A 14,873-nucleotide genomic window follows, 5' to 3' on the forward strand; every position below is an offset into this window, starting at 1 on the left:
AACGCCTTGTTGGCTGCCGATGTCCACTCCTATTTGTGATCGTGTCGTGTAAGGACCCACAGTGGCTCTGACATGGCTGCGAGGTTGGAGATGAAACGCCTGCAATACGTGGCCATGCTGAAGAAGCTCCTCACTTCGGTGGGGTGATGTGGCGTGCTGGCCCCTCAGATGGCTTTGGATGTCTTTGAGTCCACCAGTAGCCCTTCTAGGGTGAACGTATATCCAAAGAAGTCGACACTCTCCTGATAGAACGAGCACTTGGACATTTGTGCAGAGTCAGCCCGCAGTCTACTAGCCACTTTAGAGTAACTCAGAGGTGGGTGTCGTGCTCCTCAAGCGTGTTTGAGAACACCAGTATATCATCACTAAGGTTGATCACCCCTTACAGCCCCGACACTGCTTCCTGGATGGCATTTTGGAAGACCTCGGTGGCGGACGACACTCTAAAGCTGAGCCTCTTGTTACTTCGGAGGCCAACATGCGTCGAGAAGGTGGTGATATACCTGCTCTCGGGCTCCTTTTCCAGCTGATGGTAGCCGGCGTTCAGTTCTAGCTTGAAGAACCATTTGGCACCATTTAGGTCTGCCACGATGTCGTCCATTGTGGGGGTGATGTGACGTTCCCTCTTCACAGCGGTATTTGGCAGCCTCATGTCAACAAAGAGCAGAGACCTTTTTGACCACATCTAAATCTTCAGCTTTCTCAGATCTTCCTCGACTTGCGGGCGCAGGTTGAACGGCACCCGCCGGTGCCCGAGGGCAATGGGTCGTACTGAGGGGTCAATGTGGAGCTTGAACTTCCTGCCCTTGAGCTTCCCCAATCCTTTGAAGAGAGCTGGGAACTCCTTCAGCATCGCTTCAGCATGGGAGTCATGAATCTGATTGGCGAAGAAGACAAGTCCTAGGTCCTCAGCCGTGTGGCAGCTGAGCAGGGTCTCCTTTTTACCCTCATGATGTGGAACCTCGACTCGGTGGAGTAGTTTCCGCTGGTGACGGTGGTCTGGATGACGCCCCGGAGAGGAAGCAGGTCAGTCCCTCCATATGTGTAGATTCAGGCTGTGGAGGGTGCAAGTGGGGGTAGCGGCGACAGGCGGTCATACTGCTCCGAGTCCATCACATTGACGGATGCACCAGTGTCAATGCGGGCTTGTACAACAGTGTCTTCGACGGAGAAAGAGCACATGGGCGGTGGCATTCGACGAGTGCCTCTTCTGCTGATGTACGACACCACAAATACTTCCTCGTCTTCATCTTCATACATTGGGCATCGTTCCTGTGGCTGGTCTTCTGATATTGGCTGTGGGTCGTCGTGGGAGTTCTGGCGAATACATTGGGGCATGCTTCTGGGTCATGATGACGTTTGTCTGAATCGCCCACTTCGGCACACTTTGGCATAGTGATTCAGCTTGCCGCAGCAGGAGCATGTCTTCCCCTTCGCCCCTCAGATGGCCGTCATGGGGTGATCTTCACCACAGTATACCTGGTGGCGGCCTGGGTGCCTGGCGAGTCGCCCTGGGGTGTCTCTGGATTGCTTCTACTCTTTCCTCCTTGATTGGTGTGTGTCTGGGAGCATGAGAGGCGGCAACCGGTGTGTGTAGGGCAGCCTCCATCTCCTCTGCTCTGACATCCAATAGCTCGTGGGAGCAGGCTAGGACCAGAATCTCGTCCAGCGAGATTCCCGGTTGCCGGAGGATTAGTTTCCGCAGGAGTTTTGAGCAGCAACCCAGGATGATCTGGTCTCCGATCTCCTCCTGTTGGTCGATGAAGGGGCACGTGCTAGCCAGCCGGTGTAGCCGTGCATAGAACATATCGACGGACTCTGAGTCTGTCTGCCACGCCCTCTTGAACTTGAATTTCTCAAAATCGTGGTTGAGCAGGGGGTCAAAGTGCCTGTTGAGCGCGGCAACCGCCGCTTCATAGTCGTCGTCATTTCCTGTGTTGGGGAGCGTCTCGAATAGGTCATAGATTTCCGCGCCCCCGTAGTAGATGAGGATTGACCGTTTCACTGTGCCATTGGTTTCCCTTGTCCCCTTGAAATAGTGGTTGAGTCGTCCAACCGATGCCTTCCATCTTGGTGCAGCAGTGGCGGGGTCCGAGGCCTCACTGAAGGGGGGTTGAGGTGCAACTGCAGTGTGTGTATGCCCTGGTGGGGGCGGATTGGCATGTCCATCTGGCTGGGTGGCAGCAGCAGCCGCTGGTGGGTTGCTCATTGTGGCCATGTGATGGTGCGTGGGAGCGAAGTGTTGGTCTGTTTGCTGACAGTTTGTACTTGGGCGTGTGTCGTAGCACGTGGTCTTATGTCACGGGCCGTCTGGTGGCTCCACGTGGGTGCAGGGGGGAGGGGCAGTTCGCCCTCTGGCACAGCTTTGTGGTAGAGAGAGAGAGCGTGACTGTGGCAGGCCTGTGCATACCTTTGCCTTGATGTGTCGTTCTCTTCTCCCCAGTATCTTCTGCAATCTATCCCAGTTCTTTCTGCTGCTGTGGTGTAGTCCTGTCTGTGGTACTGGCTCTTTGTGCCCCAGAATAGCCAGCTCTATCCACCTTTTCTTTTCTTTCTTTTGAAAAGATCGTCCCCACACGCTGGGAGATATAGAGCCCTCCTCTGTAGAACCAGGGCGTGCCGATAGTTAGCCCCTCGTGTCCCTGTAGTAGCGCGATGTGTCAGGAGCAGGCAGCGGAGGGGGCAGCCCACTCCCGGGGCATTGCTGCACAGATGCAGACCGACGGGCCCAGATGCGGCACTTGGTCCAAGGGGGGCGCGGGAGCAGACGCGACTCCCAAATCTGCCCGTGCAGGAGGGGCAGCCCGGACACAGCGAGGTGCTCCGTGCACTCGCACACGTGCACTTACCCTCATGACGCAGGCTACAGGAAGCGCCGCCCGTTGGGCAGGGAGGCGCGTGGGCAGGAGCAGGCCAGAACGTAGTTGAGGTGGGCTGGTGCTGCGAAGATAGAGGCCGCTCCGGGAGCAGCAGGCGTCAGGCAGACTGGAGCGGCGCGGGTGGGCACCGCACGCTCCTTGTAGGACACCACACAGCAGCGGAGGGAGCAGGGCAGCAAAGGTGGGCTCAACACGCTCCCAACAGGACCCCGGAAGGTAGGCCAAACACGCGAGCGGTGCTACCGGTCTCGTCGCCAATGCAGCCGGGCTCAATGAGGGCACACGACACAGGTGGTTTCACTCTTGTGGCCGGAAGACCCCAAGCGGTCTCCGGCTGTTTATTTATCCCCTCGGGTCGAGCCCGCCCCAAGGGGTGTGTGAATGCGTGAACATTGAAACAATGTCGTAGAGGGCCGGGGTGGCTCTCTATACTACCGACCACACAGAACCGGCAACGTCCAGCACTCCTCATTCAGAGCAATGCCGTAGTGCCACATGGACCACGGCCGCAGTCAACCAGCTTCCGGGCCTACACCCTGCCCCTGTGGCCTCTGGAGTACCAAGCAGGGCTGGGCTAAGCCAGCAGGAAGCACACAAGGCCACGTGTCCACCCGGCCCATGTCAATACTCACAGCTCATATTGGCTGTCCAGGTCGTTTCCTCTCGAGGCGTGCGGCAGGCCGCCTCTCAGCCAGTGATCAGTGGTGCAGCCGTGCAACGAAACCACGCCTGGCCTCAAAAGCATCCTCCAGTCCTGGGCAACCAAACGGGCCAGATCACGCCACAGGCCACAGCTCGAACTCCTCACAGATCCAAAAGGCAGCAAGCGACGGTGAATCAGCCGCCACAATCTCATCTCAGAGCCTCAGCAGTAGAAGACAGCAGGGAACACAGGTGAGCGAAAACGCTTAGTCGTGTCGGGTCGCTACGGCGTCTCTTCCCTATGTGGGAAGGGTATGCCCAGACGTGGGTCCCTTGCTCACTAAGCCACTGGAGTCAAGCTATCCTGGCTGAAGACGGCTGATAGCCAGAAACCGATCCTAGGATGCTTGATTCCGGTCCAGGAAAGACATGGCTGTACTGTTCCCATGAGGCACAGGGTCAAGACTGATTTGCATATGGCCATGTCTGAACTGGGGTGTCTTGGTGAGCAAAATAACGATGGATTAAACCCAGATCTGTGACTGGGGTGAATGTTTTGCCATTGTGCAACATTCCGGCCATCATCTTGTGTGTTTTGCTGTTCACCCTATGTGGGAAGGGTATGCCCAGACATGGGTCCCTTGCTCACTAAGCCACTGGAGTCAAGCTAACCTGGCTGAAGATAGCTGATAGCCAGAAACTCGTCCTAGGATGCTTGATTCCGGTCCAGGAAAGACATGGCTTGCCAGTTCGGGCTGGACTGTTCCCATGAGGCACAGGGTCAAGGCTGATTTGCATATGTCTGTACTGGGGTGGCTTGGTGAGCAAAATAACGATAGATTAAACCCGGATCTGTGACTGGGGTGAATGTTTTGCCATTGTGCAACATTCCGTCCATCATCTTGTGTGTTTTGCGGGTCTCTACGGTGGCCATGCATACAGTGTGTCAGGCCATTACATGTCGGGTCTGCATATAGGTCCGGCTTCGCCTCTACCACTACCAAACTTTCACAGCAGGTCTGTCAACATGCCAGGGTTGAAGCTGCTGCATTTCAGCAGCAGATTCCAACTGGAGTATGTCGATGTGGTAGGATTTTTAAGCGCGGCTTGCAGAGCCCCTCTAGAAAACGACCATACTGCAGCTCCGCGAATTCACACCCCCAATATACAGCCATAGTTAAGAGGGACAATCAGTGCAAATCTGCTACCCCCGACTTGTCAGAGTCGATGAGCAACATCACAAACCTGTGGTAGTTATTTACCCTTCTTTGTGTGCAGTTATTTACCCATGCCATATTACTTTATTCTGTAGGATTCCATGTAGCAAAATATTAATCTAAGGGCTTTAACACAGTGGGATACCAATCCAGCTGTAAACTACTTTTGGATTTACCAAATGTTTTTCTCGATGAGTAAGTTAGGCCTACTGCTTGTGTTGTAACTCATTTTGACAAATAGAAGAGATCTACAGCAGATCACATAACTTTTAGCAATGAACAAATCAGGCCTGTAGGCCTTGTCATTGCATTGCACCATATTCAACTCAGACCTACTGTATTGTGCATAGGCTTTTCCATAATGCAGCCATCAATTTTAATGTCATGTAAAAATACAAATACATACAAAATACAGTTGGTAAACTTTGTACAACCCCTCTTAGGAGAGTATAACAGAATATCACAGTGCAATTGTTCTACTCACAGGTTTTGGCACAGTGGGTACCAACACTAAAACAATTGCCTAAAATAGTAACCTGTGAGATGCTTTGTAAAACACCTCTCTACAGGCTTTAATGAAGTGAAATAACAAACCACCCTTAAATACTTGTTGGCTTAAACTTATGCTTTTCACATTAAATATGTCAGGCCTATTGCCTTTGTTTTTATTTTTCACCATAACCTACCCAGTTTTGTTGTAATGAGTGTTTCCACAAGGCAAAAAAGTGTAATGCAAGCACACTTTTTTGGTGGTATTACATAGCTTCTGTCCGATCAAATGCTGCACTCAAAGAAATCAATATGAGGGCGGAGCCAAAGCACCCTTCTCCGTGGTGCTTTTGAAAGCCTTTTTTCTTTTACAGATATAGGGTTTGATGATAGCTGTGCTGTCACGCTAGAATGAAACAGGATGCTGGAGAGAGTTCTCACCCTTTATGTGACATTGTAGGGAATTCATATTTTAGTGAGTAAAGAAAAAGGAAGACAAGAGCTTTGTGAGGGGAGTGCCAGACCAGGGAACTCTCTCAGAAAGTAAGTATGATGTTGGTATAGTTCACACTTTTATGCTCTAGAGAATGAATAGGTTCTCAACTGCTGTAGCTATAGAAGAACCAAGACTGTCTTGATTAGATTGCTGCCTTTTTAGCTCTTGCCTGAGAAAGGTGCGCTGTCTCTTTGAGACATTCAGTAAGTGGCTTTTAAAAGTAACACCAGAGGCTTTTGCTGGCCTGCAGCTTGCATTCAGGAGCTCGTGCACATGCACAGCTGCCATCTGTGCTTTTATTGCTGTAATCAGGCTCCTCTGCTTGTACATCCCCTCCCTATTCCCCTCCCTCCTGGTCAGCTTCATTTGTGTGTTCTAGCTGTGAATCATGCTCCTCTGCTCGCACTCCCCCTACCTTCTCCCCCTCTTCCCCCCTCCTCTTCATCAGTTTCATTTGTATCTTCTATCACTGTGAATGCTCCTGCTTCCACCAGGCACACACACCATCAGTCGTCAGTGCACGCTTTCACCAGGCAAACACACCACCAGCAGTCAGTGCATGCTTCCACCAGGCACACACACCACCAGCCGCCAGTGCACGCTTCCACCAGGCACACACAGCACCATCCATCAGTGCACTCTTGCACCAGGCACACACACCAACAGCCGTCAGTGCACGCTTCAACCAGGCACACACACAACCAGCCGTCAGTGCACGCTTCCACCAGGCACACACACAACCAGTCGTCAGTGTACGCTTCCACCAGGCATACACACCACCAGCCGTCAGTGCACGCTTCCACCAGGCACACACACCACTAGCCGTCAGTACACGCTTCCACCAGGTACACATACCACCAGCTGTCAGTACACGCTTCCACCAGGTACACACACCACCAGCCATCAGTGCACGCTTCCACCAGGCACACACACCACCAGTCATCAGTGCAAGCTTCCACCAGGCACATACACCATCAGCCGTCAGTACGCCCTTCCACCAGGCACACACACCACCAGCCGTCAGTGCACCCTTCCACCAGGCACACACACCACCAGCATTCAGTGCACGCTTCCACCATGCACACACACTACCAGCCATCAGTGCATGCTTCCACCAGTCACACACACCACCAGCTGTCAGTGCACACTTTCACCAGGCACACACACTACCAGCCATCACACACTACCAGCCACCGGTGCACACTTCCACCAGGCACACACCACCAGCTGTCAGTGCACGCTTTCACCGGGCACACACACACCATTAGCCGTTGGTGCACGCTTTCACCAGGCACACACACCACCAGCCATCAGTGCACGCTTCCACCAGGCACACACACCACCAGCCATCAGTGCATGCTTTCACCGGGCACACACACCACCAGCCGTTAGTGCACGCTTCCACCGGGCACACACATCACCAGCCATCAGTGCACACTTCCTACGGGCACACACACCACCAGCCGTTAGTGCGCGCTACCAGCAGGCGCACACACCACCAGCCGTCAGTGCACGCTTCCACCAGGCACACACCACCAGCCGTCAGTGCACGCTTCCACCAGGCACACACACCACCAGCTGTCAGTGCACGCTTCCACCAGGCACACACACCACCAGCCGCCAGTGTACGCTTCAACCAGGCACACACACCACCAGCCATCAGTGCACACTTCCACCAGGCACACACACCACCAGCCGTCAGTGCACGCTTCCACCAGCTACACACACCACCAGCCGTCAGTGCACGCTTTCACCGGGCACCCACACCACCAGCTGTCAGTGCACACTTTCACCGGGGACACACACCACCAGCCATCAGTGCACGCTTTCACCCGGCATCCACAGCACCAGCCGTCAGTGCAGCAGGCAGGCTCTTCTCAGAGTTTCTTGGTACATATGTGTTCAATGCCTGGTAGGGAGTGGGTTGACTTTCCTTAAACTATGCTGAGTATGCAGGTGCAGTGCATGAACTCCTGTGTGAGTGAGTCATGCTGCCTGGGTCTTACTCACTCCACACTTGTAAATTGCGCCTGCACCAGTCTTTTTCTCATTTGCAAAGTTTGGCACATGTGCATAGCTAGGCAGCCCCCACACCCCCCGGGATTGACTGTTCCCTACAACCAGAGTCAGAGTCAAAAACACTTTATTCGATTAAATTAAAATCATAAAAGTATGCTATACATTCATAGTTGATCATTGGAGTATTTAAAAAACAAGACACATTATGTACAAATTCAAATTCCATATTTACAAATTTCATATTTACAAAAGTTTTTAGAAAAATTTAAAATACTTTTCGTCATACTTGCACTGTCTATGTTTTCCTACAAAATTACATTTCATTTTTACTGTTTGTGGTATGGGTTTGTTCAATGGTCTATTTACAGTAATATTTACAAACCTATAATACAATCATTTAACAGTGATACCCCGACTGGGTGTACAATTTTTAACAAAGGCTAGGTCAATTAATCAGTGTCTGAGGTATATTTCGACGAGACCTAATGGACATTGTGAGAAAATTTGCTACCCCATACATAATTAGAGGTGTTTCCATTAACTGTAAAAACAGAAAGGCCGGTTTGACTTGGGTAAACTTTAGTTCTTTTAATATTGGCTTAATATATTTCTCTCTTGCAATTCTAAAAAAAGGACAAAAAAAGAAAAAGTGGATAGAATCCTGGTCCGAGAAATCGTCACACTTACAGGGGGCGTTCTCATGGGGTTTACACCATTTATTATATTCACCCAACAAGAGGTGAGACTGATTAAAGCGAAATTTAGTAAGAAGCCACCGATGGAAAGGTTTATTTACTACCGCCAAGTATGGTTCAATGGCTAAGGTTGTTATTGTCAAAAAATGTGACCTCACGGTTGGCTTCATGATTTCGCATGTTTCTCTTTCGGCTTCTCTTTTCTTTATATATTCCAGTTTCGCCCAATTAATGTCATCTTTTTGTAGGCCTTCAGGGTTAGTATATAAATGAGGGCGGCCCAGGTATTGTGCGATTTTCTTAATGTATGAAAGCCACTCAATCTCTGCCACACGATCCCGCCCCATACAGTCTTTAATAATCGTGTGATTTAATGTTAAATTGGGATTAAGCCAAATTTTAATCCAAGCCCTTAGTGGTGCAAAAGACAACATGTCTTCAATATAACCTACCCCTAGTTCCATATGTACTGAGTGAGCAGGTGTAGATTTTGGTAAGCCCAGAACAGATCGCAAAAAAATATTCTCTGCCCTTTGGATATGGGTTGTGTTCTTATATCCCCAAATAGAGGCTCCATATCTGGCTATTGCCATGGTTTTGGCTTTGTATATGGATAATATAGCCTCTGGTGGTTTGCCGCCAAGACGTTTGGCGAACCCCAATATAGCAGCAGATGATCGTTTTACAGCAGCGGTCTTATTCTGGATTTGTGGTGCCCATGTCCCTTTCTCGTCGAACACCACTCCTAAATATGTAAAGGTTTTAACTTTAGTAAGTACAGCATCGTTGCAGGTCAGGGTTCTAATGTTGCTTTTAGAATTACCCACAGCCATGACATGCGACTTTCCTACATTAATCACCAAATCCAGGTCTTGCATAAAAGCCCCAAAAGTATTAAGTAAATGTTGAAGACCCTTCGGGGTCCTTGACATCAGTACCGTGTCGTCGGCATATAAAAGTACCGGCGTCACGGAACCACCCATGCAGGGCACATCTGCAGAGGCAGTTTTTAGGGACTCTCCAAGGGAGTTGATATAAAGGGAGAAGAGCATAGGTGCCAAAATGCACCCTTGGCGCACTCCCCTTCCCGATTTAAAAAAAGAGGTACAGTTCCCTTCTTGGGTCATACGGATAGTTGCCCTTAAATCACTGTGGAGTCGTGCCAAAAAATCCACAAGAGCACGATCCAGTCCCTTTTCAAGGAGTATTGTCCACAGCTTTGACCTATTTACTAGGTCAAAAGCTGTGGACAAGTCCATGAAGGCCAAGTACATCTTCCCCCCTGAAGCTACAGTGTATTTGCTCAGTATAAGGTGCAAATTAAGGCATTGATCTTCTGTACCTCTAGCAGATCTAAACCCATACTGGGCATCACACAAGATGTTTTTATCGGTGGTCCAAGCTGAGATTCTCTCTAGTATTATTTTGCCCAAGATTTTAAATGAGGAATCTAGCAGAGATATTGGCCTGTAGCATCTAGGGTCCCCCCTTTGACCCTTCTTAAAAATGGGGATAATAACAGCCTGTGACCAGGTAGTTGGAGGTCTTATCTTATCTATACCAACTACATTAAAAACATTAGTAAGTACAACTGACCACATTGCTGAGTTTGTTTTGTACATATCTGCAGGTACGCCATCTGGCCCAGGGGCCTTCTGTGATGACATGCCCTTGATAGCACTCTGTACCTCTTTAATAGTAAAACTTAGAAGGGGGGCTTGAATGTCGATCGGTGTTAAATTAGGAGGTCCCAGGTCAATGTTGCTGCCATAAATTTTTTGGAAATGGTCCAACCATTCCTTCTCAGGGATATTTAACTCCAATGGCGCATTTTCTTTACCATTGAACAGCGGTGTATTGACAATGGCCCAGAACTTTGCGCTATCCCTTAGGGTAGCTTTTTCATACAAATTATCCCACGCCTGTTTCTTAATTTCCTTTTTCCTTATTTGGATATCCTGACTGTACTGCTTCCTAAGCCTTGCCACCTCCTCTCTATCACGGGGTACATTTTTCAGTGCTTTATGGAGTAATCGGTGTGATTTGGAGCATGCATTATTGAACCACCCCTCAACCTTTCTCTCTCGGTTTGTGGATATACATTTTAGGTCATCTGCCACCTGGCGACAGATGGCTTCAAAGGACCCAATTATATTCCCTTTGAATCTCAATGGCTCCCTACAAACATTAATGTCACTGCCCACTTTCTCATTTAGGGAGTAAAGGAATTCCTCAGGTATAACTTTACTCCATTTCACCCGTCTCCCTTGATCCTTTGCAGTGATATCAACAACGATATCTAATTCAGAATTTTTGTTAAACAAAAATAAAACATTATCCTCCATGTTCAACACAACCGGGTTGTGGTCACTATATGTGGAATGTATAGCATTATAAAAGATAACATTCTGCAACATAACTGGCGAAATAAATATATAATCAATGATAGTGTTGCAATCCCTAGCACTATAGGTAGAGACCCTTTCTTTACTATCAAAGAACTCTGGTTCATAAAGTTCATTTTCAAGAAGCAGATTTTCTAGGGTCGACCCTTTAACAGAATGTTCAAAGTGTGGGGATTGGAACATGTCTACATTCAGACTATCAATTAAATGACAGCTATGTTGGCACAAATGTACGTTAAAATCTCCCAACAGTATAAAATATGTTGGGGCGGTTTGACTCTCTTTAAAATTACACAAAAACATATTCAGAGAAATGAGATTTTCGATATCGCCAGAGCCTTGGGTAGCGTTATAAAAGTTAATGTAAACGCATTTAGAATTATTAGTCAATGTGACTTCCAAAGCTAGAAAATTGTGGGATAACGTGTTTATTGCTTTCGCAGTTCCATTCATTTTAACTGACAATAAAAATTGTAAGCCTCCTTTATTGCGACCAGAATTTGAGGGTTGTGCAGCAAGGAAGTAAGATGTGTACCCATCTATCCAAAAATCACAGTCCATATCCCATGTCTCCTGCAGCGCTATCACATCATACTTTTTCAATATATTCAACCAATTTATATCTTCCCTTTTAGAGCGGAGTCCTGCAATGTTCCAGCTCATTAGGTTAACAGTAGGGCCCCTCGCGTTGCTATTGGTTATAGGCAATGGTTCAGTAGTACTATCGTAAAAATCTAGTCAGTCAATTTCCTCCAGATTTGAAAGTGCTGAAAACATATTTGATAGCTCCAGACCATTATTTGATTCACACCCCTGGTTTCCATGGATTTTAGGTAACATACCAGTTGTTTGTGTTGCCCAAGGGCTAATACGGTAAGTTTTAGTTGGGAGAACATTACAACTTGCCCTTTCAGGGGGATTTTTAGGTGATGCTGGTGGTGGGTAGAAGAATCCTAGAGGGACTGCTCTTATTCTATCCTCTCTAATCTCGGTTGCATCCCAAAATAAGCGGGATGCCTCATGGGGTCTGTTAAAGTTGACAATTAGACAATCCCCAGAGAATTTCTTCTTTGTATATCCCACCCAATCCACACGTCTACCTGTCTGGATGTATTCAGAGATATTATTAGGGCCAGTACAATTAGCATTGCACCATGTTTTTATATTGTCCAGCACTGAGGCATTTGACTCAAATTCCCCTGTTTTTAATACTGGGATATTCACCAAAATTGCAACAAACGGTGTTGCTTCCGGTGGAAGGTGAACTGGTGGTCTGAGGCGAGATCTTCTAGGCCGCGCTGGGTTAAAACCATCTTGGGTAGATGCCAGAGGCATTGACTGTGGTGGGCAGGGTTTGGGTGCAGAGGGCTGTTTAGGAATAATTGTGCTAACCCCTTCCCCCGTTCCATAACCAATTAACCCTAGTGGTAATGCAGGTAGAAGCTGGGGATTGGCTAGTATAGTACTTCCCTGCTCCATAGGGGATTGGGATTGCCTCTGTGGTTTAGAAGGGGATTTTAGAGTGATTTTGGGTGGTGGACACCGAGGATCTTCCTCGAGAGAAGTTACAAATTTATTTATCCTGTCACATTTCTTTAGAATATCGGAAACACAATCCCTTAAAGTATCAATAATATCTGTGGAGATTTGTATGAGTACCCCTTCAAGTTTGTCAACCAGGACCTTCTCCACCATGTCCTTGATGGAGGATTCTAGGGCACTCAATGGGGAATTTTGTAGCTTACAACGCTGTGCACCATGTGTCCTTTGTGTATAAGTGCGCTTGCTAACCTGGGGTTCAGGCTCAGATTCCTGGGAACAGTCATGAGAAGAGTGTTCATCTTGGCTATCGGTCACTCTTCCATCCACACCTTCTTGTACCAATATATTATCTATATCTGTATCTGGTAACCTAGTAATAGGTCCCTTTTCAACCAAAATTACCGGGTCCAAAGGGATTGGTTGTCTAGGCAATGTAAGCAGGGTTTGACTATCTGATGATGTGGGGTCCAAGCCTAGTTCGCGTTCTTTATCAGCAATTTCCTGGTTTAGTTTACCAACAGCTGTGGTCAGGAACGACATAATGTTTGAAGAAGCAGGGGTTTTTCGCGCAATTTTAGCCTTAGTTGTTCCCCCATTAACAGAAGTTTGTAGTTTGCGCTTACCCATTGTCCGGTGTGCAAAATCAAGGGGGGGATGCCCGTCCCGTCCCCTGTCGTCCCCGGACGGCCACAGACGGCCCGCCCTCTGCCCGGGCTCCGCCCGGCGCCGCCCACGCGCGTCCGCGAGGCGGAGGGGGCTGTTGCCTTTTGTTGCGCCTCCTGGCGCTTGAGCAGGAAGTGGGCGGTGGAAAACTGCTAGGCACGCTGGGAGTTGTTGGTCCGCTCCGCTCCGCGGCCGTGCGATGGCGCTGCACAGCGGCGGGGGCGGCCACAACGTCAGGAACCCAGTGGCGCTATGCTGGTGCAGAGTGACGACCCCTCCTGGAGCCGGTATGCCTTGAAATGATCCCCGCACCTCACCGGGTGCTGCTGCCTTTTGTTGCGCCTCCTGGCGCTTGAGCAGGAAGTGGGCGGTGGAAAACTGCTAGGCACGCTGGAAGTTGTGGTCCGCTCCGCTCCACGGCCGTGCGATGGCGCTGCACAGCGGCGGGGGCGGCCACAACGTCAGGAACCCAGTGGCGCTATGCTGGTGCAGAGTGACGACCCCTCCTGGAGCCGGTATGCCTTGAAATGATCCACCAGAATGGAAACAACATTCAGAGCAATGAAAATAAGTTCCTTTGATGCAAAGAACTGTTAACAAAAACCATGTCCAACTAATGTAGATCTGGCAACTTAAAAAAAAGAGCAACAAAAAACAAACAAGCATTGACATAGCCAATAGTACTCGCTTTTTTGACCCTATAAATATTTAGTTATGCAGCAGAATATCCTTGGTGCAACAACACCAACTGTTGCAAGGCTAAACACTTATAAGGTCCCAAATGCGAGACTGCTTGTCTATGCCAATGCTTGTTTAATCATGCCTTTCAGCAAAATTCTGTAAATTTGTATTCATCTATCTCTCCATCAGACCACCATTTCCAGGCCAACAGCATATGATTACTAAATAGTGAATCGGTCAACAAGCATGTACCTGGTCTAGCCCACGTTCGTTTTTAAATGGACAACTGAAGTAGTGCTTTGGTTCTCCGCTCGGCACGTGATTCAGAACTACACTCCCTTTTGGGTGCTGTTGTAAAATGAGTACCAAATGAAAACATTGAAAGTATTAATTAGTATCGGCTGCAGTGCATGTCTTTTTCATTCATTAAGTCGTTCAATAATTGCATTTCCTCCTACAGGCTTCTGGACCGGCATGGTTGTATGTGGACTGTTTCTAGCTGTCACCCTTCTAGCTTACGTTTCAAGACTCAATTGGAAACAAATTTCGCTGGAGGTAATGATTGCTTTCTCTCTGTCACATTATACAGCACACTCTTTTTATTTGCAAACCAAGCCACTTATGCTCTTATGTCATATGAACTGGCAGTCAGAATAACTTGCAACTGAACAGGCTGTGCTCTGCCTTCACACAAAGGGCTTGTCATTGCTGCATTGTCTCTGCGGCCAGCTTGGAGCCAGGGTAGGGAAATTCCAAGTACTTCAAAGAGAAACCTTTAGAAACCTCTCCGAGCTTCACATGGGGCACTAGGTATAAGAATAGGGCCCTAACACCCACTCTTCAGTTCACTTACTTTCAGGACCTGCAGATGACCTCTCAAAGACCTGTACTGCTTCATCTACCATTTAACCAAGGACTACCAGAGTGACTCCAAGGGTTAGTTTGCTGGCATCCTGTTCAGAGCTACAGGGACATAACAGGCTCCCACTATCTTGAACCGTGACCCAGGCTGAGCGAGTCCTACCTCCTCCTCCAAGTGGTGTCCCCTCAGATCTGGTCCCTTGGTTGTGGTGCTAAATATACCCAAATAGCCAAAATCCAAAACTTGGGACTTAGAAATGTTTTTGCTAAAAACTGATCTGCAA

General features: G+C 48.7%; 1 protein-coding gene across 6 annotated transcripts in view; it reads left to right on the plus strand.

Moving 5' to 3' along the window:
- Positions 1–14,873, plus strand: part of LOC144822412 (multidrug and toxin extrusion protein 1-like) — an 887,289-nt gene that overhangs the window by 790,909 nt on the left and 81,507 nt on the right. For 5 of the 6 annotated variants that reach the window (XM_078679893.1, XM_078679892.1, XM_078679891.1 and 2 more), the window contains one exon: positions 14,189–14,283. The exons of the other annotated variant lie outside the window; for it this stretch is intronic. In XM_078679893.1, the coding sequence (XP_078536019.1) occupies positions 14,189–14,283 (95 nt within the window). The remainder of the gene's footprint in view (positions 1–14,188; positions 14,284–14,873) is intronic. 6 annotated transcript variants of the gene reach the window in all.

Source organism: Lissotriton helveticus, chromosome 3_1 (assembly GCF_964261635.1).
Source record: "Lissotriton helveticus chromosome 3_1, aLisHel1.1, whole genome shotgun sequence".
Classification (NCBI taxonomy): domain Eukaryota; kingdom Metazoa; phylum Chordata; class Amphibia; order Caudata; family Salamandridae; genus Lissotriton; species Lissotriton helveticus.